Genomic DNA, 23,591 nt, shown 5'->3' with positions numbered 1-23,591 from the left:
ATGTCAGATTTCGTTAACAAGTATTCTAATTATCAGGCTGTATTTACATTCTCTCGTATCACAAACAATAGCAATTTCAGCCTAAATTAGCAAACATGCACCCCATATGCTTACATCTTATTACCTAACACTTTCTCTTTAAAACTAGGCAGTTAGTATAATCGACAAATAAAATAGAGAAAGAGAGAAAAAAAATAGATGAAAATATCAGAAACATATAAGAGCAATTTGTAAATTTTGGACCCTCTTTAATGTAATTGATAATAATTGTACATAATTGCACAAGAACTATATAGCGCATAGTATGTGGACACCTGACACCTCCAATATATGAGCCTGTTGGACGTCTCATTCCAAAACAATAGGCATTAATATGAACGTACTGCGGATTAAAAAACCGCACCACAGGTCAATTTACGAACGTTTTTTTCGGCTGGACTTTTACACACCTTTTGAATGAGATTTGTTCAAATCTCATCCACTTTGCGGCTACTGTATTATGCTTCTGATTTTCCGCAAATAAATCTGTTGCGAAAAATCTGCAGTATTTAAGCTACGTGTGAACCTGGCCTTAAGGTGCAGCCAGGAGAGTGGGTAAACCCTGTAGCCAGGGCAACTGGATAAAGTCTCTGCTGCAAACCTCCTATTATATCTTCCACCCGGGAGAGTGGGTGGTCCTGTAGTAAGTGGGATGCCCTATAGTATAGGTAATTATAGAATTTTTCTCCTGCAAAACGTCTTTTTTATTGTTCGTACTGGAAAGCGGGTGGTCCTGTAGTGATGCTGAAAGCCTCTCCTGCAAATCTCCTATTATAAGAGATAAGCAGGAGGGGTTTTCATCTTCATATGGTTGTCTAAAGGAAAGTCCACTCTCTCTACTGCGTCTCCTAGCAAACTATTTTAACATTCGGGCTGTAGTGCCAAACATGGTGTGACTGAAGCTTTACTTAAAGCTTGGAATATATCTATGTACTATGGATGTGGTACAGGGGGGATTGTGGTATCCAAAAATATGTAAACAGAACACCATACTGTCTTTTTTTCTACAGGTGACTGATATGATGCTTCAGGACAAGCAGTACCCTGATTGGGGAAAATGTGCGCGAGCCTTCTGGAGGAGGGGAAATATCCGTATAATCCTGTTTTGGTAAGTAAATCTTGATTATAAAATCATTTAGAGCAGAATTTATTATTTTTGTCATAATGGATCAAGATCTCAGGACCCTGTGAGGTCTAAAGGGACGTGAAACACTAATCTAGCTTTTTTTCTAGATTTGGCAGCAGTTTAATTGTCAGTAGTTTAATTGGTGAACCATGATAAATGAACAGTTATGATGGAATTTTTTTGTTCTACCATACTCTTACTATAAGCCGTATTATTAACAATTTTACTGGAGAAAAAACTATTTTTGTCTATTGGCTGAATTCCATATTGCAAAATATATTGTTCTGTAGCGGTTTCTTGATAAAAATGACAGTTTTCCTTAAAGGCTATGTAAATATTTTTTGAGTCTTACTTAATAATATCAATTGGTGCTTTTTTTTTATTGTTTAAAGGCTATGTACATTTTTTAAATAGTTTTTTAAAATTAATACAAAATGTCTATCTGTGTGTTTTGTGCAACTTTCTAAATAGTTTTTATTAAAAATGATTTTAACTTTTTGAGATACAGCTGCTTTGTATTCTGTATACAGAGCAGCTGTATCTTGCGCTGAGACCTAAATCTTTCATCAATATCTGATCAGTGTGTGGTCCGACTCTTGGCACCCCCGCCAATCAGCTGTTTTGAAGGGGCCGTAGAGCTCATGTGAGTTCTTCTTCCCCTTCATTCCTTACCTGCTCCATACTGAGAATCGCTAACATGCTTGTAGCGGCGGTTCACATTATTACAGCCTTCTCCCATTCAAGTGAATGTGCGAAGGCTGTAAACTGTGAACCACCGCTACAAGCGTGTCAGCGATTCACAGTATGGAGCAGGTAAGGAATGAAGGGGAAGCAGCGCTGGCCCCTTCAAAACAGCTGATCGGCAGGGGTGCCAAGATTCGGACCTCCACCAATCTGATATAAATGGCCTATCCTGAGGATAGGACATCAATTTCTTCTAACTTACGTAACTGCTGTGTGAATACAGTGAATAAATCCAACTTATATAACTTCTTATTGAATTACTTTTCATTTTGGAATACATTTGAGGATTATTGCGCACGTTTAATTTGTTTGTACTCTATCTTTAATTACCTAAACTACCATTACTTGTCTCCCTCTGTATAGTGGTATTCCTTTGTTTGCCATTTGCCTTAATTTTGTATAAGTTGTTCTTATTATTGGATGCAATATGGACTGGATTTCAAATATAACAGCAATGTGTATGTTTAGGTTAATAAAATTCCCTTCATCCTACTAATATATATATATATATATATATATATATATATATATATATATAGAGAGAGAGATGGATATATATAGTCTATTCATTCTCTGAATATAAGTATTGATGTACAGAATTGATAGAGTGTATTTATAAATTAACAACTTTTGGTCTGGTTTAAGAATTAGGGATTGTTCACATCACAGTTCGCTTTCCGTTCCGGGGTTCCTTCTGAGGTTTCCGTCGGGTGAACCCCGTAATGGAAAGTGAAAGGGAAACCACAGCTTCCGTTTCAGTCACCATTGATATCAATGGTGACGGAAACATCGCTAATGGTTTCCGTTCGTCACCATTCCGGCAGATTTCCGGTTTTCCGACGGGATCAATAGCAGAGTTTGACTGCGCTATTGATTCCGTTGGAAAACCGGAAACCTGCCGGAATGGTGATGAACGGAAACCATTAGCGATGTTTCCGTCACCATTGATATCAATGGTGACTGAAACGGAAGCTGTGGTTTCACTTTCACTTTCCGTTGTGGGGTTCACCCGACGGAAACCTCCGACGGAACACAAAAACGGAAAGCGAACTGTGATGTGAACAGGCCCTTAGAAATTGGCATCTTCTTCTATTTATACTGTTTTAGTTAGATTTTATTGTTGCTAGGTTACCCAGCGCATACAATAAATGCTTCAAAAATCCCTCTCTTCTGTTTGTTATGGAAAATTTTCAACACAGTAATTGGATTTGTAATGAACAAGTATATTATTCCTGTCAATTTCTGCTGAACCCTTGTTGAATGGCTTACATTGTAGGCATAGTTTTAATGAGCTTTCTTAGCACCAAGGAAATATCTTTTTATTTTTGAAAGTTTCACATTTTCTTGTTTTGGTGAAAAACATACACACTGTAGCCAAGCTCAATTTATTCTGTAATAGATGGCCATTAAGATTTGAATGTAAATTGATGTAGAGTGACTTGTTAGGAGAGGTTGCAACATTTTGACTATAGTGAACTTATTCCAATTTTTTAATGAACGCAATCCCTGGTCTTTACTATTAACCCCCACAAAGAGGACATGTCTTTGCTGTAAAATATTTGCCAGATTGCAGCTCTCGGAATTCCCTCCAAATGTTGGTGTCTGAAAGGCAAGTTCAGGGTTGCGTAGTTTCCATGAGACAACTTGAAGGATATGTTCACGCGGGTTGAACAGAATTCCGGTCAAAAGTCTACACCAAATTGTGTTTAATTTGGTGTAGATTTTCCTGCTCCTCACATCTGACCTCCATGCAGCTGGCCTCGTGTGACGATCCTGCATCCCATGTGACCGTTGCAGGCTGTAATTGGCTGTAGGAGTCACATAGGATGTAGTGTCACCACAGGAGGCTGACAATATAGAAAACAGAGTGAGGGGTCAAGAAGCCGTTCCTATGGCTAAGCAATATGTTTTTGTTTTCTTCCTACTTGCAGTTTTTCCTGCAGTTTAGCAGCTTTTCCACAACCAAAATCACAACATAGGCAATTTATTGTGGATGTCTACTTCCCCAATGGGAATAATTCACAAAAAAATGAAATTTAATCCTCAGGATCTGTACCGAAAGTCAATTTATGAACATTTTCTCTGTGGATTTTTCTTCTGCAGCATGTGGATAAAATTTGTTAAAATGTCATTTACTTTGTGGCTGCTGTAATACACTGAGAATTGTCCATCCACAAATGTAGACAGAAAATCTGTAAAAAACAGAGCCTAAACATTTCACCTTAGGTGGCTCCCTACACTGACCACAGGGTGGAGCATTTAATTAGTCATGTTATTCAGCTGACCGCTTATCCCTGCATTTTCCCAACAAGTGTGATCAGTAATACAGTGATCTCGTCGCACAGTAAGGCTCCATGCACACGAACATATTTTTTCCTGTCCGTAAATACTGGCGTAAATACGGGTCCTTGGTCACCCGTATTCCACGAGTATTTACCGACCCGTTTTCTCTGCACTAATCGACAGCCCCTTCTCTCTATCAGGATAGAGAGAAGGGGCAGCCCTTTCGGGCAGAGTTTCCGCAGCGTTTAAAAATGAAAAAAAGATCATACGTACCCCGGCCATTGTCTTGGTGACGGGTCCCTCTTCTGACATCCAGTCCGACCTCCCTGGATGACGCGGCAGTCCATGTGACCGCTGCAGCCTGTGATTGGCCTGTGATTGGCTGCAGCGGTCACATGGGATGAAACATCGGACTGGAGGAAGAAGAAGAAGAGTTCTGGGTAAGTTCACTTTTAATACTATTAACTCCAGCGGTAGTCACTGTACCAGGTGCTGAAAGAGTTACTGCCGATCAGTTAACTCTTTCAGCACCCTGGACAGTGACTATCCTTTCACATCGCCTAGCAACGCTCCCGTAATTACGGGTGCACACACTTAGCCACCCGTAATTACGAGAGCCCCATAGACTTCTATGGGCCTGCCCATGCCGTTATTACGGCCTGAAATAGGACATGTTCTATATTTTTCAACGGCACGGGCACCTTCCCTTAAGCATACGGGAAGGTACCCGTGGCCAATAGAAGTCTATGGGCCTGTAATTATGGGCCGTAATTACGGCTCGTAAATACGGGCATTTTTACGTTCTAAGGGCTTTTTACATGGAATGACTGGTGTAAAATATCGTAATATCGAGTAAAGGTTTGCAATCACAGGGCCATAAACAGAGCCCCTCTTATTGTCCTTACTGGCTCTTTGGTCAGTACTGCCTCCCCGACACTCTGATTTCTGCCGCGGATGTGCAGTTTGATGTGCCGCAGATCTGCACGAGGATTATCCTCATTCAAAGTGGCTAATCTGAATGTAGGTATTCCGCAAAAAGAAGTAACATGCGATTTTTTTTTTCGCTTCATGGATTGACTTGAATAACGCCTCATTCACACGAGCTTATTCGATTCACGTGCGTGAAAAATGCGTGTGAATCAGGTCCGTGTGTGTTGTGTTATGCATCAGTGTGCTTTGCGAGGGGCATGCATTATTCATGCGTTATTCACGCACACGCAAAGCACATTTTTTTTTATTATTATTTTCAACTGAATTGATGCGCTAATCACGCACCGCACAAGCATCTGTCCATCCATGTGCGGTGCAAGGTTTTCAATATAAAGGCGTGATAATGCACCAATATAGGACATGCACCAATATAGGACATGCAGTGAGTTTCATGCAGCGGACTCTCGCTGTGTGAAACTTCACTCATGCGTGAGCGACCCTATTGAATTTAATGGGTCCGTCTGCAGTGGCAGATTTTTTAGCAGATTTAGGCTATGTTCACACAGAGTATTTTGCCGAGTTTTTGGACGCGGAAACCGTGTCGCAAAACTCGGCAAAAGCGGCCCTAAAATGCCTCCCATTGATTTCAATGGGAGGCATCGGTGTCTTTTTCCCGCGAGCAGTAAAACTGCCTCGCGGGAAAAAGAAGCGACATGCCCTATCTTCGGGCGTTTATGCCTCTGACCTCCCATTGACTTCAATGGGAGGCAGAGAAAGCGTATTTCTCGGTGTTTTATGCCTGCGGCGCTCAATGGCCGCGGGCGAAAAACGGCGCGAAAATCGGCATGCAGGGAGAGGAAAATCTGCCTCAAACTTCCAAACAGAATTTTGAGGCAGATATTCCTCCTGCAAAATACTCCGTGTGAACATAGCCTAAATGCAGATTGTTGGACGGAATCCGCGTCAAATGCTAAACATTTGAACGAGGGCCAAAGGGTAAAATCCGCTGTGAAAATCCACAACAAATCTGTGACAGAATTCACATGTTGCGGATTAGAAAATTCTAAGCATGCCCTCAATTCAAATCTGATTTGTTCCCGCTACATGTGGATGGGGTTTTTAGAAAACTGCACTTCAAATTACTGTGGATTTTTTGTTTGGAATCTACATTGAAAGTTTGAAGCAATTCTTCAACATGTGAATTTATCCTAAAGCTGAATGCACACAATGCGTATTACGTGCGGTTTTGCCACACGGTTGTGCGTGCGGCAAATCCGCAGAATAATACAGTACCAGCAAAGTAAATGAGATTTCTGGAAATCTCATGTACACGCTGTTTTTTTTTTTCTGCACTTTTCTGCAGTGTGTATTTTATAATCCACAGAACGGCAAATTATCTTGCGTTTCCGCTTGCGAATTCTATCTGTTTCGTTCTAAAGAAAAACGCACTAAAACCTGCAGCATGAAAATGCACTGATTTATACATCAAAACATAAAAACCGCACCGAAAAACGCATTAAAAAACGTACGATTAGGTGCGGTTTTTACCTGAAAATTTCCTGTATGTTCCGCAGCAAGATGCGCAACGTGTGCATGTAGCCTTAGACTGCATTCACACCACTGTATTAATAGTCCATGTGTGGACTGTATATTTCTTGGAAAAAGATGGGTATGGAGCCATCAGAGGAAAGTTGTCCTCTGATGGAATCTGGCAACATATTTATAAAGAAATACTGTATAAGATCCCAACACAGTTATTGCAGAAGTGTGAATGTAGCCTACCTGTAATCAAGGGACAGACCAAAACCAAACAGAGATGCACATTTATCTAAAGCCATAAAATGAACCAGGACCATGAAATTGAGCAGATGTCACACTAGTCAATTAGAACAGTACAGGGTTTAAATAACCTGCACCTGATGATGTCATCAAATAGCGTGACACAATAAAATTTTTCCCTTACGTTTATCATGTACATCAGGAGCTTTCCTAGCTAAACATGTCCATAGGGCTCCATTAGCCCGATGCTGGTAGATGTCGGTATTGCCACTTGCTATAGTTGAATGGACAGAGACGGATGCTGAATCATGGAGATGTGAGTAACTGCTGTGTAAGCGCTAATTTTTTGTATAGCATGTCAGGCATATCTCTCTATCAGGCAATTGACTGATGGTGATGTATTCTTAAAGTTTACAGCTGCATATTCAACCAAAATTGGAACAAATGTATTTTTTTTAATTGCTCCTCACGTTGACAATAGTTTATTAGTTTATAAAGTATGCAGGGCCGCTTTAGCCACAGGGCAAAAAGTGCACTTGTAATGGGCCACCTGGCAGCAGCACCATTTTCAACTGTATCCGTGTCCTCAGGACATGGATACAGTTGAAAACGATGGCTTCCCCATTCTTTGTGGGATGCAGCGCTTCGAATACAATGGTTGATCAGTTAGCCGCTGCTAGTAAGTGTTATATGTCACCCCATATGCTAGATTCACAGCTACACTGCTCATTACTGTTGTGTGATGTCCTCCATGTTGCTGTGTGCAATGTATAGAAGACATAATAGCAGTTAGGCTCCACCCACAAGTTTAGAGAAAATTAAGAATTAGATAGAGCAAACCTTTAGAGGGGAAAACTACTATAAAATGCAGAATACAAGTCATATTATGACCAGAAAAAAAGGGTTATTCCTCATGTACACACATATAACAGCTTAATCTTATGTCACCTGAAAAGTTAGGTACGCTTTAAGCGAAGGCTTCATAATGAAAACATTATAGATCTAAACTGTAGCATCACAGCATAAGTTAATGGTGGGGTTTCTAGTAAGTATGTTTATTTCTTAGATTTTTTTTTATTGAGACCACCTACTCATGTCTTTAGTTCAATCACTTATGCAGAAGTACAGAGGAAACAGAGAGAGAAATTCAAAGATGATGTAATGCCAAATAGAACTTGATCCACAGTCCCAAACAATTGCAAGAAAAATTGTGTTCGCACTCCATGATATAGCATTTGATGAAGCGTGTCTGAAATCCAAGGTTGTACGCAACAAAAAATAGCAGTTAAACTAAACAAAAAAAATCTCATAATTTATTAAGACTGGCGTTTCATGCACCATTCTTAATAAATTTGTCACATCTTTTGGCTGGCCTTGAGCCACAATTGTGGCGTAATGACTGCGGTTGCGCTCCATCCATCCCCCCATCGGACATAAAAATAAATGTGTACTCACCTCACCGCTCCTCTTCTCCCCACTGGGTCCCTCAGCATGCTGCGTCTAATACAAGGTCCTGACGCCAAACAGCGTCAGGACCTTAAAAGCAACGCAACACTCAATATCCTGAGTGCTGCATCACTTACAATGTCCTGACGCTGCCCGGCGTCAACAGCTTATATGAGCCGCAGCCTGCAGTGAAGGGACCTGGTGTGGAGAAGCAAAGGGAAGCAGATGAGATGAGTATATATATTTTTTCTTTTTATTGTCCAATGGCGATGTGGAAGGTGGAATAGACTAATTGGTGGGGGGGGGGGGGGCATGGTACAGACCTGGCATGTACCTCTTCCTTGCTATTCCCCACAGAGTGAAATCTACGACAGTTGGTTACTGGCGTAGATTTCCGCTATAATTTAAGCCAGTTTTCTGCCTGTGGTGGCCCCACCCCTTTTGCTAAGCCACACCAAAAGTGGCGAGGGCGGCATAAAATGCACAAGAGTCGCAAATGGGTCCCTTGGAATGGGCTTAGTTTTGTGCACCCACCCGCTTATATCTTTGTAAAGAGGGGTAATTAACATGCGGCTGACTCAATGTCATGGAGTCGTGGAGATAGCAGCCACTTGATGCTTTAATGTAGAAAATATGCAGTAACTGCAAATAACAAGAAGCACAAAGACTATACAATGTAAAAGTAATATAAAATGTAAAATGTGCTGGCTGATTTTTTTCACTTTTAAACACAGTGTTTCTTTAACCCCTTCTCGACCACCCCACATAGATTAACGGGCTGCAGCAATATCTACATGTGCTAACAGAGCACACAGGCATCTACTGGCAGCCTTAGTACTGGGGGAAAACATTGGGTCACATCACATGGGTGATGCCCGCTGATTAACCCCTTAAATGCGGCGGTCAGAAGCGACCACCGCATTTAAGTTATATCAACATCGGCACTACGCGGTGCGATTGCGGGGGCTGATTGTTGCTATGGCAACCTGAAGCCTAACAAAGGCCTCCAGTCTGCCGTCTATGGAAGTCGATAATGTGCCCCTGTGAGTGTGAAACTGACAGGTATAATACCCTGCAATACACTAGTATTCAACAATTGGATCTTCAAGTCCCTAGTGGCACTAAATAAAAAAAAGTTGAAAAAAGTTACACGTTTTCCCTTTAAAGTCCTTTGTTATTAGAAAAAAAAAAACTATGCATGATCGGTATCGCTGCATTCGTAACGGCCTGAACTATAAAAATATTATGTCATTTATCCCGCACGGTGACCGCCATAAAAAAAATAAAAAACTGATACCAGGATCGCTATTTTTAGTCACTTCAGCTCCTAAAAAATTGAATAAATAGGGATCAAAAAGTCACATGTACAAATAAAAACGACAGTTTGTTCCGCAAAAAACAAGCCCTCACACAGCTTTCTTGATGGAAAAAGAAAAAAGTTGTGGCTCTTAGAATATGGCGACACAAAAACGAAATAATTTTTTTAAAACTGTAATTTTATCGTGCACACACTGGAAAACATAAAAAAACCTATATACATACGGTATCGCCGTAATCTCATCAACCCGCAGAATAAATTAAATATGTCATTTAAAATGCACGGCGAACGGCGTAAAAAAAAAAAAAGAATAAAAAACAATAGGAGTTTTCACGGCCTAATTACACTAAATTCTGAAAAAACCTGCGGGATCAAAATGCTCACTATACCCCTAGAAAAATTATTTTTAGGGCGGTGGTTTCCCAAATAAGGTCACTTCTGGGGGGTGTCCACTGTTTTGGTCCCACAGGGGCTTTGCAAATGTGACACGACACCTGAAAACCAATCCAGCAAACTTGAGCTCCAAAAGCCAAATAGCGCTCCGTCACTTCTGAGCCCTGCCGTGTATCCAAACAGCCGTTTATTACCACATATGGGATATTGCTGTAATCAGGAGAAATTGCTTTACAAATCTTGGGGTGCTTTTTTTCTTTATTCCTTGTAAAAATTGATGATTTCTAAGTTTTATTGGGAAAAATTTAGATTTTCATTTTTACGGACTAATGCCACTAAATTCAGCAAAAAACCTGTGGGGTTAAAAAGCTCACTATACCCCTTGATAAATTCCATGAGGTGTGTAGTTTGCCAAATGGTGTCTTTTTGGGGGTGTTTCTATTGTTTTGGCCCTACAAGACCACTTGAAACCTGACATGGTGCCTAAAATATATTCTAATAAAAAGGAGGCCCAAAATACTCTAGGTGCGCCTTTGCTTATGAGGCCGGTGCTTCAGTCCATTAGCACACTAGGGCCACATGTGGGATATTTATAAAATCTGCAGTATCTGGGCAATAAATATTGAGTTGCGTTTCTCTGGTAAAACCTTTTGTGTTACAGAAAAAAATGGCTTAAAATGGATTTTCTGACGAAAAAAAAGAAATTTGTAAATTTCCCCTCCACTTTACTTTAATTCCCGTGAAACACCTAAAGGGTTAAGAAACTTTCTAAATGCTGTTTTGAAAACTTTGAGGGGTGCAGTTTTTAAAATTGGGTGACTTATGGGGGTTTCTAATATATAAGGCCCTCAAAGCCACTTCAGAACTGAACTGGTACCTATAAAAATAGCCTTTTGAAATTTTCTCTAAAATGTGATAAATTGCTGCTAAAGTTCTAAGACTTGTAACAAAAACGATGGTCAAAAAACGATGCCAACATATAGTTGACATATTGGAAATGTTTATTAGTAACTATTTTATGTGGTATTGCTATCTGTTTTACAAGCAGATACATAAAAATTTCGAAAAATGCTAATTTTTGCACATTTTCGCTAAACTTTGGTGTTTTTCCACACACAAATACGGAATTTAGTGATCACATTTTTCCACTAACATAAAGTACAATATGTCACGAGAAAACAATCTCAGAATCGCTTCGATAAGTAAAAGCATTCCCAAGATTATTATTACATAAAGTGACACGTCAGATTTTAAAAAATTGGCTGCGTCCACAAGGCCAAAACAGGCTCAGTCCTGAAGGGGTTAATGCTTTTTCATTGTTTCTTAATTATTAAATGAACCAGATTGCACATCAGTAACAACAATGAATGCTGAAAGGTTACTTGCCCCTTTTCGGCATGTCTTGTGGCCTAGAGTGGAATAGCAAATGTCTTAGCTGTTGACTTTGGTGAAGTCTAAATCGGGAGATTGGCAACAACAATGGTTAACCCCTTCCCGACATCCGCCGTATATATACGGCACTGACTGGCAGGGCTTCCCGCAAAGCGCAGTACCGTTACGTCGCGGTGATAGTGCGGGCTCAGGAGCTGAGCCCCCAACATCACTGCCGGGTGCTAGCAACGGAAGGGGCCTTGAGAAAGCTAGACTTGCGAAATGCGCGTCGGGGCGAAACCTTACCTTCTGGGTCACGTAATTACACCATTTAGTATGGGTAAGTCCATTACCAATGACCTGCTGGGTCTTACATGTGTTTATCTCAATTGTTACATTATTTAACTATATTCAAATTCCTATATTGATTTTTCTACTTACCTTTTTCGATAGAGGTGGTCCTATATGTACTTTTTGAGTAGATTTACCTTTGGTCCTGGTACAAAGACCATGTGATTTTCTCATGCTATGTATACTCTCTGTACATGCTGTGACAGTGTGTATTTAAATGCTGATCCAGATATAGACCTGGTTTTTAGATTCTTTGTTTTGTTTGTAATCAATGCATTTTCTACTTTGTTATAAATGATAGTAATTGACTCCTTTCTTCTCTAGTTTATATTGCTCTATATAGGTAGTGCAATGTATTAGAACATCAATCAAACGGTTGGACCTTCAAGTCCCCTAGTGGGACTAAAAAAAAAGTTTAAAAAAGTGTAAAAAAAGTAAAAATAAAAGTTTCAAGTAATAAAATAAAACACAATAGTCCTGTTCCCTTATCAAGTCATTTATTATTGGAAAAAAACGTATAAACCATACTTATTTGGTACTGCCGCGTCCGTAACGATCTGAACTATAAAAATATTATATTATTTGTCTCACACAGTGAACGCCGTAAAAAAAAAAAAAAACTAAAAAATACTGCCAGAATTGCTGTTTTATTGGTCACTTTGTCTTCCAAAAATTTTAATAAAAAGTGATCGAAAAGTCGCATGTATCCAAAAATGGTACCTTTAAAGATTATAGCTAGTTTCGCAAAAAACAAGCCCTCATACTATTCTGTCGATGGAAAAATGTAAAAGTTCTGCCTCTTACAACATGGCGACAGAAAAAATACATTGTTTTTACAAAAGTAATTTTATTTTGTGAAAAGTTGTACAACATAAAAAAGTGCTATAAATTTGGCATCGCCAGAATCGTACTCCCGCAGATTAAAGTTAACATGTAATTAAAAAAACTATATCAGAATTGCTGTTTTTTTGGTCACCTTGCCTCCCAAATTATAGGATAAGAAGTGATCAAAATGTACCCCAAAATGGTACCAATAATAACTACAGCGCATCCCGCAAAAAAACAGCCCTCATACCACTATGTCTATGAAAAAATAAAATAAGTTAAGGCTCCAATAAGTCAGGAAAGAAAAATATGCAGCTGTGCAGGCCCGAGGGGAACATGTCTTCTGTTTCAAGAGGCGATTTATCAATGCACTAAAATTAGGTAACCAGGTAGGGTAGGGCCCAAACATATCTGCTGGAAGCGAGGGTGCCCGTATTATACCAGGACAACACTTCCCAGCAAAATTCCCCAAACTGGAAAGGTGCGGAGTGTGTACCAAAAGGGGACAAGAAACGACACCATTTACCAGTGCGACACTGGCCTGTGCATAAAGGATTGCTTCACAGTGTAACGCACATCTATTGATTATTTCACCCGATTATTATACCACCGGACTATGCCCCTGATGTACCCTGCACAGCTTACATATGCCCCCACATTATAAACTAAAATACCAGTAAAACTCCAAACAAAACTACTATCAAGCAAAATCTATGCTCCAAAAGCCAAGTGGTGCTCCCTCCCTTCAGTGCCCAAACAGCAGTTTACTTCCACATATATGGCATCGCCAAACCAGGGAGAACCCTTTTAACAACTGTTTGGGTGTGTGTCTCCAGTGGCACAAGCAGGGCACAACATATTTGCCACTGAAATTGCATATTTGGGAAAGATTGCTATTTTTACTTTGCACCATTTGCAGCGCAATCACTTATGGAAAAGACCTGTGGGATGAAAATGCTCACTACACCCCTTAATAAATGCCTTGAGGGGTGTAGTTTCCAAAATGGGGTCACTTCTCAGGGGTTCCTTTTATTATTTCACATCCGAGCCTCTGCAATTGTGAACCAATACTTTATAAGTCGTTGTCAAATTATGGTGGCACAAGCTGGGCACCACATATTGGCATATCTATGGAAAAATTCCCATTTTCACTCTGCAACATCTAGTGCACACTAATTTCTGGAAATTCCTGCAGGTTTAACATGCTCACTACACCCCTAGGTGAATACCTTGAGGAGTCTATTTTCCAAAATGGGGTCACTTCTGAGGGTTTTCCACTGTTTTGCTCTCACATGGGGCATTGCAAATGCAACATAGCGCCCAGAAACCAATCCAGCAAAATCTGCACTCCAAATGCCAAATGGCACTCCTTCCCTTTTGAACCCTACTGTGTGACCAAACAGCAGTTTATGACCACATATGGGGTATTGCCGTACTCGGGAAAAATTGATTTACAAATGTTGGGGTGCTTTTTCTCCTTTTATTTGTTGAGAAAACAAATCTACGTCTCATTGGAAAAAATAATTATTTTTATTTTCACTGCCCAAACCTAATAACATTTATGAAACACCTGTGAGTTCTAAATGCTCACTACACCGCTAGATAAATTCCTTGTGGGTTGTAGTTTCCAAAATGGGATCTTTTTTGGGGAGTTTCCTTTGTTTTGGCATCACAAGACCTCTTCAAACCTGACATGGCGCCTAAAATATAATCTAATAAAAAGAAGGCCCCAAAATCCACTACGTGCTCCTTTGCTTCTGAGGCCTGTGTTTCAGTCCATTAGCACACTAGGGCCACATGTGGGATATTTCTAAAAACTGCAGAATCTGGGCAATAAATATTGAGTTGCATTTCTCTGGTTAAACATTCTACAGTATTTTACAGAAAAAAAATAATTACAAATTAATTTCACCTCTACTTTGCTTTAATTCTTGTGAGGGTTAAGAAACTCTCTAAATGCTTTTTTAAATACTTTGAGGGGTGCAGATTTTAAAATGGGGTGATTTATGGGGGATTTCTAATATATAAGGCCCTCAAAACCACTTCAGAACTGAACTGGTCCATGAAAAAATAGGCTTTTGAAATGTTCTGTAAAATGTGAGAAATTGCTGCGAAAGTTCTAAGCCTTGTAACGTCCTAGAAAAATAAAAGGGCGTTCAAAAAACGATGCAGACATAAAGTAGACATGTTGGAAATGTTAACTAGTAACTATTTTGTGTGGTATTACTCTCAATTTTACAAGCAGATACATTTAAATTTGGAAAAATGCTAATTTGTGCACATTTTCTCTAAATTTTGGTGTTTCTCACAAATAAATATTTAATTTATCGACTGAATTTTTCCACTAACATAAAGTCCAATATGTCACGAGAAAACAATCTCCGAATGGCTTGGATATGTAAAAGCATTCCAAAGTTATTACCACATAAAGTGACACATTTCAGATTTGAAAAATAAGGCTCTGTCAGGAAGGTCAAAAGTGGCCACAGCGAGAAGGGGTTATTAGTTGGAGATTTAGGGTATGTGCACACGGTAGCAGGCTTTTACGTCTGAAAAGACAGACTGTTTTCAGGAGAAAACAGCTGCCTCGTTTCAGACGTAAATGCTCCTTCTCGCATTTTGCGAGGCTTCTCTGACAGCCGTAAATTATGAGCTGTGCTTCATTGACTTCAATGAAGAACGGCTCAAATTACGTCTGAAAGAAGTGTCCTGCACTTCTTTTGATGAGGCTGTATTTTTACGCGTCGTCGTTTGACAGCTGTCAAACGACGACGCGTAAATGACAGGTTGTCTGCACAGTACGTCGGCAAACCCATTCAAATGAATGGGCAGATGTTTGCCGACTTATTGTAGCCCTATTTTCAGACGTAAAACGAGGCATAATACGCCTCATTTATGTCTGAAAATAGGTCGTGTGAACTCAGCCTCAAGCTGCTGTGGTCAATAAACAGCCACAACGTTTTAATAAAACCTGGTGTGGTGTCGGAGTGTGCTAGTACACGTGCAAGCTTTATTCAGGGTTTTTGAAGCCATAACCAAGAGTGGATTCAAATAAGAGAAGTAGTATCTGTGCTTTATACCTTATCTCCCTTTATGATCCACACCGGGTTTTGTTTTCAAAATCATTAAAAACCTGCATGTGTACGGGCAGCCTCATTGTGTCGAAAGAAGGGTTTCTGGAAGTCTGTGCGTCATTCAAGAGTATCGCGTGTCAGTAAGGGTATGTGCACACAACCTATTTTCAGACGTAATTCAGGCATTTTACGCCTGAAAAGACCGCTCCTATACGTCTGCAAACATTTGCCCATTGCTTGCAATGGGTCTTATGATGTTCTGTTCAGACGAGGTGTAATTTTACGCGTCGCTGTCAAAAGACGGCGCGTTAAACTACGCCCGCATCAAAGAAGTGCAGGACACTTCTTGGGCCGTTTTTGGAGCCGTTTTTCATTGACTCCAATGAAAAACAGCTCAATTATGTCCGTAATGGACGCCGCGAAAAACGCGAGCACTTGCAATTATGTCTGAAATTCAGGAGCTGTTTTCACCTGAAAACAGCCCCATAATTTCAGACGTATTTTGCGTTTGCGTGTGAACATACCCTAAAAGTAAAAAAAAAAATGTACAAAAATAGAGAACAAGTCATTTGCATACTGAAAGATCATATGGTGCAAATAATTAGCAATTTTTGAGACTGCTGTTTTTAGAATGAAACAAACATAATTTTCAGCTCAATGGTTTCTTTCTTGTATAATTCTGAAATGACCTTTCAGAAGCAATTTTTTTTTGGACCCTCCATTGTATGACCTGCTTCAGAAAATGATAACCCTTTAGGGCATGACCACACGTGGCGGAATTTCACTTAAATTCCGCTGCGGACACTCCGCAGCGTTAATCCGCAGCGGAGCCGTTTCTCCATTGACTTTCACTTTAATTTAGCAGTGTTCGTTTAGACGATGCGTACAATTCCGCTGCGGAGCATAGGCTGCGGAGCGGAATTTGGTGTCCGCAGCATGCTCTGTCTGTTGCGGAGCAGTGGCGGACTCATGGCGGAATTTCTCCATTGACTTCAATGGAGAGTCAAAATTCCGCAATGAAGTCCGCAGATATTATGTGTGCTGCGGAGCGTATTGGTTTTACTACCATGACATTTCTTCATTCTGGCTGGACCTATGTATTTCTAGGTCTACAGCCAGACTGAGGAAGTCAATGGGGCTCCCGTAATGACGGGAGCGTTGCTAGGAGACGTCAGTAAATAGTCACTGTCCAGGGTGCTGAAAGAGTTAAGCGATCGGCAGTAACTGTTTCTGCACCCGGGACAGTGACTACCGATCCCAATATACATGTATCTGTAAAAAAAAATGAAGTTCATACTTACCGAGAACTCCCTGCTTCTGTCTCCAGTCCGGCCTCCCAGGATGACGTTTCAGTCTAAGTGACGGCTGCAGCCAATCACAGGCCAAGCACAGGCTGCAGCGGTCACATGGACTGGCGCGTCATCCAGGGAGGTCGGGCTGGATGCCGAAAGAGGGACGCGTCACCAAGACAACGGCCGGTAAGTATGAAAATCGTTTACTTTCACTAGGGAAAGTGCTGTCCCTTCTCTCTATCCTGCACTGATAGGGAGAAGGGAAGCACTTTTCCCGCAGTCCGCAGCAGCTAGTCCGCATCAATTTTCTGCACATTTTGTGCAGATCCGCAGCAGAATCTGCAACGCAGATTCTGTGCGGCATTGATGCGGACAGTTGCGGAGGAAATCCGCCACGTGTGGTCATGCCCTTATACTGCAGCATTTTCTCGTTTTTGATGTGCCTCTGTAGATAAGCGGCAGACAAAATTACTTTGAGGAAATAATGATTTTTTTATGCATTTTTACTATACTACAAATGGAGAATGGTGCTAATTTGGAAAAAAGAAAGTAAAAGCATTGAATAATAAAGATAGCCAATCTGATTGTAACTTAGGGTGTATTCACATAGTGAACAGAGTTTTGTTCAGGCTTTTTTTAAGCAGTTATTTAAGCCCAAACAAGGTTTGGATCATGAAGGTAAAGAAAGTATAAAGGAGATATTCTATTTCTCCTCTTATTTGAATCCATTCCTGATTTTGGCTTAAAAAAACAAAAACGTAAACAAAACCTGCACATGTGAATACACCCTTAGGCCTCATGCACACGACCGTGCTCGTAATTACGACTCGTAATTACGAGCACGGCCGGCCACGGGCAGCCGGCCGTTTTTCCGAGCCGTGCTCCAATTATAAAGTATAGGAGCACGGCCCGTAAAATAAAAAAATAGAACATGTTCTATCTTTTTAACGGCACGGGCACCTTCCCGTGAGAAAACGGGAAGGTACCCGTGGCCAACAGAAGTCTATGGGCCCGTTATTTCGGGTCGTAATTACGACCCGTAATAACGGTTGTTTTTTACGGTCGTGTGCATGAGGTCTTAGAGGTAGTAGCCTATTCTGATTCACAAATGATTTGTTTACAGTGCACCTGTTCATAATATATGGAATTAATGTGATATTAACCCCTTCCCGCTGGATCACGTACAGTAACGTCATTAAAACTGGTGTCTTACCGCATTTTCATGTTATTGTACGTGATGGAGATGAAGCTGGCTCAGGAGCTGAGCCAGCGACATCACCGCCGGGTGACAGCTGTATGTTACAGCTGGCACCCTGAGTTTATCGGGCAGGACCGGAGCTAGCCTCCGATCCGACCGATTAACCCCTCACATGCTGCGTTCAATAGAGATCGCAGCATATGCGGAGTTTATAGCCACCGGCACCCCAGCAACGAGATTGCTGGGTTGCCAGTGGCTGCAAAGGCGATCGGAGGGCTAATGCTTACCTCCCGGTCCGGCAGTAACGGAATCCTCCTATGCCCCGTCGTCGGCGGGGCCCAGGAGGCTTCTGGTACCATCGGCAAGATGGCGCTGTCTCAGCTTCCGGCTCAGAAGCTGAGCCGGCGTCATCAGCAGTGGGTGTCCACTGTATGTTACAGCGGAAACCCCGATCTATCGGCAGGAACCGGAGCTAGTGCCGATTCCTGGCATTAACCCCTTCGATGCAGCGATCCATTGTGATCGCTGCATCCTAGAGGTTTGTAGAAAATCGGCAGCCTTGCCATGCGATGGCACGGCTGGCGACTGTTACTATGGCAACAGGAGCCCTAACAATGGACTCCTGTCTGCCATTACGTAAGCTGATTAGGCCCCGCCCAGAGGCGGAGCCTGAACGGCTTGCTGTCAGTGAACAACTGACAGTTCCAATACATTGCACTACATAGGTAGTGCAATGTATTAGAACATCAAACAAACAGTTGGACATTCAAGTCCCCTAGTGGAACTAAAGAAAAGTGTAAAAAAAGTAAAAATAAAAGTTGTAAAACATACAATAAAAGTTTCAAGTAATAAAATAAAACACAATCGCCCTTTTCCCCTTATCAAGTCATTTATTATAGAAAAAAATAATAAAGACATACATATTTGGTATCGCAGCGACTGTAACGACCTGGACTATAAAAATATTATGTTATTTATCCAGCGCAGTGAACGCTGTAAAAAAAAAACCTCAAAAACACTGCCATAATTACTGTTTTTTTGGTCACTGTCTTCCAAAAATTGAAATAAAAAGTGATCAAAAAGTCGCATGTATCCAAAAATGGTACCTTTAAAATCTATACCTCGTCTCGCAAATAACAAGCCCTCACACAGCTCCATCGATGAAAAAATGTAAAAGTTATGGCTCTCAAAATCTTGGCGACAGAAAAAATACATTCTCTTTCCAAAAGTAATTTTATTGTTCAAAAAGTTATAAAAAAGTTCTATAAATTTGGTATCGCCGGAATCGTACTGACCCGCAGAATAAAGGTAACATGTAGTTTATAACGCATGGTGAACGCTGTATAAAAAAAAACAACTAAAAAACTATGGCAGAATTGCTGTTTTTTTGTCACCTTGCCTCCCAAAAAAAGGATCATAAGTGATCAAAAAGTCGCATGTACCCCAATATGGTACCAATAAAAGCTACAGCTCGTCCCGTAAAAAAAGAGCCCTCATGCCACTACGTCTATGAAAAAATAAAATAAGTTAAGGCTCCAATAATTCAGGAAAGAAAAATATCCAGTTGTGAAGGCCCGAGGGGAAAATTTCTTCTGTTTCAAAAGGCGATGTATCAAGGCACTAAAATTAGGGAACTAGGAAGGGGAGGGCCCAAACATATCTGCTGGAAGCGACGGTGCCCGTATTATACCAGGACAACACTTTCCCGGCAAAATTCCCCAAACTGCAAAGGTGCGGAGTGTGGATCAAAAGGGGGATAAGGAAGGACATTTATCAGTGCGACACCGGCCTGTGCAGAAAGGATCGATAACAGCGTAACACACATCTATGGATCATTTTATTATTTTTTTTACCTTATTATTATACCACCTGACTATGCCCCTGATGTACTCTGCCCAGCTCAGATATGCCCCACATTATAAACGGAAACAACAGTGATACTCCAAACAAAACTATTACCAAGCAAATTCCACGCTCCAAAACCCAAATGGCGCTCCCACCCATCTGAGCCCTACAGTGTGCCCAAACAGCAGTTCACTTCCACATATATGGCATCACCATACCCGGGAGAACCCTTTTAACAATTTTTGGGTGTGTGTCCCCAGTGGCACAAGCTGGGCACGACATATTTGACACTGAATTTGCATATCTAGGGAAAAATTTCAATTTGTACCTTCCGCAGCGCAATCATTAATGGAAAAGACACGTGGGGTGAAAATGCTCACTACACCTCTTAATAAATGCCCTGAGGGGTTCAGTTTCCAAAATGGGGTCACTTCTCAGGGGTTTCTTTTATTATTTCACATCAAAGCCTCTGCAATTGTGAACCAATACTTTATATGTCGCCAAATTAGGCCTCAATTTTACATGGTACGCTTTCACTCCTGAGCCCTGTCGAATGTCCAGGCAAAAGATTAGGGCCACATGTAGGGTGATTCTAAAACAGGGAAACACCGCATAATAATTGAGAGCTGTCTTGTTATGATGGCACAAGCTGGGCACCACATATTGGCGTATCTAAGGAAAAATTCCCATTTTCATTCTCCCACATCGTGTGCACACGAATTTCTGCAAAACACCTGTGGGGTTAACATGCTCACTACACCCCTAGGTGAATACCTTGAGGGTGTTGTTTCCAAAATGGGGTCACTTCTGGGGGGGATCCACTGTTTTAGTCCCACAGGGACTTTGCAAATGCAACATAGCGACCAGAAACCAAATGCAGCAAAATCTGTACTCCAAAAGCAAATTGCGCTCCTTCCCTTCTGAGCCCTGCCGTGTGCCCAAACAGCAGTTTATGACCATGTGTGGGGTATTGCCGTACTCCAGAGAAGTTGCTTTACAAATGTTGGGGTTCTTTTTTTCCTTTATTTGTTGAGAAAATTAAAAATTTGGAGCTAAAGCTACGTCTTATTGAAGAAAAAGGATTATTTTTTTTTTCACTGCCCAATTCTACTAAAATCTATGAAACACCTGTGGGGCAAAATGCTCACTACACCCCTAGATGGATTCCTCAAGGGGTGTAGTTTTCTCAATGGAGTCACTTTTTTGGCGTTTTCACTGTTTTGGTCCCACAGGGGCTTTGCAAATGCGACATGGCCTGCGCAAACCATTCCTGCTAAATTTGAGCTCCAAAAGCCAAATAGCGCTCTTTCCCTTCTAAGCTCTGCCGTGTATCCAAACATCCGTTTATAACCACATGTGGGGTATTGTTTTACTCGGGAGAAATTGCTTTACAAATGTTGTGGTGCTTTTTCTCCTTTAGTCCTCGTGGAAATTAGAAAAAATTAGCTAAACCTACATTTTCTTTCAAAGAATGACGATTTTCATTTTCACGGCCTACTTCCAATAATTTCTGCAAAAAACCTGCGGGGTCAAAATGCTCACTATACACCTAGATAATTTCCTCAAGGGGTGTAGTTTCCCAAATGGGGTCACTTTTGGTGGATTTCCACTGTTTTGGCACCGAAAGAGCCCTTGAAACCTGACATGGTGCCTAAAATATTTTCTAAATAAAAAGGAGGCCCAAAATCCACTATGTGCTCCTTTGCTTCTGAGGCCGGTGCTTCAGTCCATTACCGCACTAGGGCCACATGTGGGCTATTTCTAAAAACTGCAGAATCTGGGCAATAAATATTGAGTTGCGTTTCTCTGGTAAAAACTTCTGTGTTACAAAAAAAATAGATTAAAAATGAATTTCTGCAAAAAAAAAAATGAAATTTGAAAATTTCACCTCTATGTTGCTTTAATTCCTGTAAAACGTTTAAAGGGTTAAGAAACTTTCTAAATGCTGTTTTGAATACTTTGAGGGGGTGAAGATTTTAAAATGGGGTGACTTTTTGGCGGTTTCTAATATATAAGGCCCTAAAAGTCGCTTCACAACTGAACTGGCCCCTGTAAAAATAGCCTTTTGAAATTTTCTTGAAAATGTGAGAAATTGCTGCTAAAGTTCTAAGCCTTGTGATTTCATAGAAAAATAAAAGGATGTTCAAAAAACGATGCCAATCTAAAGTAGACATATGGGGATGTTAATTAGCAACAATTTTGTGTGGTATAACTGCCTGTCTTACAAGCAGATACATTTACATTTCGAAAAATGCTAATTTTTGCAATTTTTCAAAAAATTTTGGTGTTTTTCACTGCTAAATATTGAATTTATCGACCACATTTTGCCACTATCATAAAGTCCAATGTGTCACGAGAAAACAATCTCAGAATCGCTTTGATAGGTAAAAGCATTCCGGAGCTATTACCACATAAAGTGAAATATGTCAGATTTGAAAAAATGGGTCTGGTCCTGAAGGCCAAAATGAGCTTGGTCCTGAAGGGGTTAAAGGGTATGTAAACACTTACAACCATTTTTAGTGTCTCAATGCATCTAAGATGATTAAGAACATGTCAAAAAATCCTGATAGAATCATCCTACCGTTTTGTGTCTGGATCTACTTTGCAAAGTTATGTGCCTCCATGGTTACAGACTACAAATTAACTATGTGCAGTCATACTAGCATGGGATAGTAAGAGGACTACCTGCCAACAGTTCAGGCAGGTGGAGGTACTTACCTAAGCATTGTGGCCAACGAAGTTCATCCCTCTATGGCAGAAGGACACTTTCAGCAGTACAATGCACCAGGACACTTTCAGCGGTACAATGCACCATGCCACAAGGGTCATGTAGTCATGGAGTGGTTTCAGGAACATGACGGGTAGTTTTCCTTGCTTCCCTGACAGGGAGGATTACATAGTTAGTACGGTTGAAAAAAGACAAATGTCCATCAAGTTCAAACAAGGGATGGGAAAAGGGAAGTTAAAAATTGCTACACATTCACATAGGAGCTGATATGTTTTCATTCTAGGTTATTATCTAAGCCTTTTTTAAAGAGGCTCTGTCACCAGATTTTCAAACCCCTATCTCGAGAGATCACGCTGTGACGTCACTTCCTGCCCCAGGTCCTGCATCGTGTCGGACGAGCGAGGACACATCGGCACCAGGCGACAAAGGCTACATCGACTTACCTGCAAACGCTGATGCTGCTGCTGAATCAACTGTAGCCTCTGTCGCCTGGTGCCGATGTGTCCTCGCTCGTCCGACACGATGCAGGACCTGCGGCAGGAAGTGACGTCACAGCGTGATCTCTCGAGAACACGCTGTGTGTCTGTGCACTGCCAGAAGCTGGGTGGTAACGAAGAGAAGTGGATGATGCTGATTCATCAGCATCATACACTTCTATTCACAACGCCCAGCTAGTAAAACAAGTAAAAACGCCCAGATGTACACACACAATACACGCCCACTTGGACATAACGTTAAACACGCCCAGTTGTACTTAAGAAAGGCTAATTTGCATAAATATAAAAATGCTTATAACTTGGCCAAAAATGCTCGTTTTTGAAAAAAAAAACGTTACTGTTCTCTACATTG

The 23,591-nt window shown here is 40.9% G+C and overlaps 1 protein-coding gene across 2 annotated transcripts in view; it reads left to right on the top strand.

Annotated features, from left to right (window-relative positions):
* Nucleotides 1-23,591, top strand: part of TMEM117 (transmembrane protein 117) — a 384,863-nt gene that overhangs the window by 224,825 nt on the left and 136,447 nt on the right. For both annotated transcript variants that reach the window (XM_075857038.1, XM_075857037.1), the window contains exon 5: nucleotides 1,050-1,147. In XM_075857038.1, coding sequence (XP_075713153.1) covers nucleotides 1,050-1,147 — 98 coding nt within the window. The remainder of the gene's footprint in view (nucleotides 1-1,049; nucleotides 1,148-23,591) is intronic.

This window comes from Rhinoderma darwinii, chromosome 3 (genome assembly GCF_050947455.1).
Source record: "Rhinoderma darwinii isolate aRhiDar2 chromosome 3, aRhiDar2.hap1, whole genome shotgun sequence".
Lineage (NCBI taxonomy): Eukaryota > Metazoa > Chordata > Amphibia > Anura > Rhinodermatidae > Rhinoderma > Rhinoderma darwinii.
Note: the sequence above shows the minus strand (reverse complement) of the source record. Positions and strands in the feature narration are given on the sequence as shown.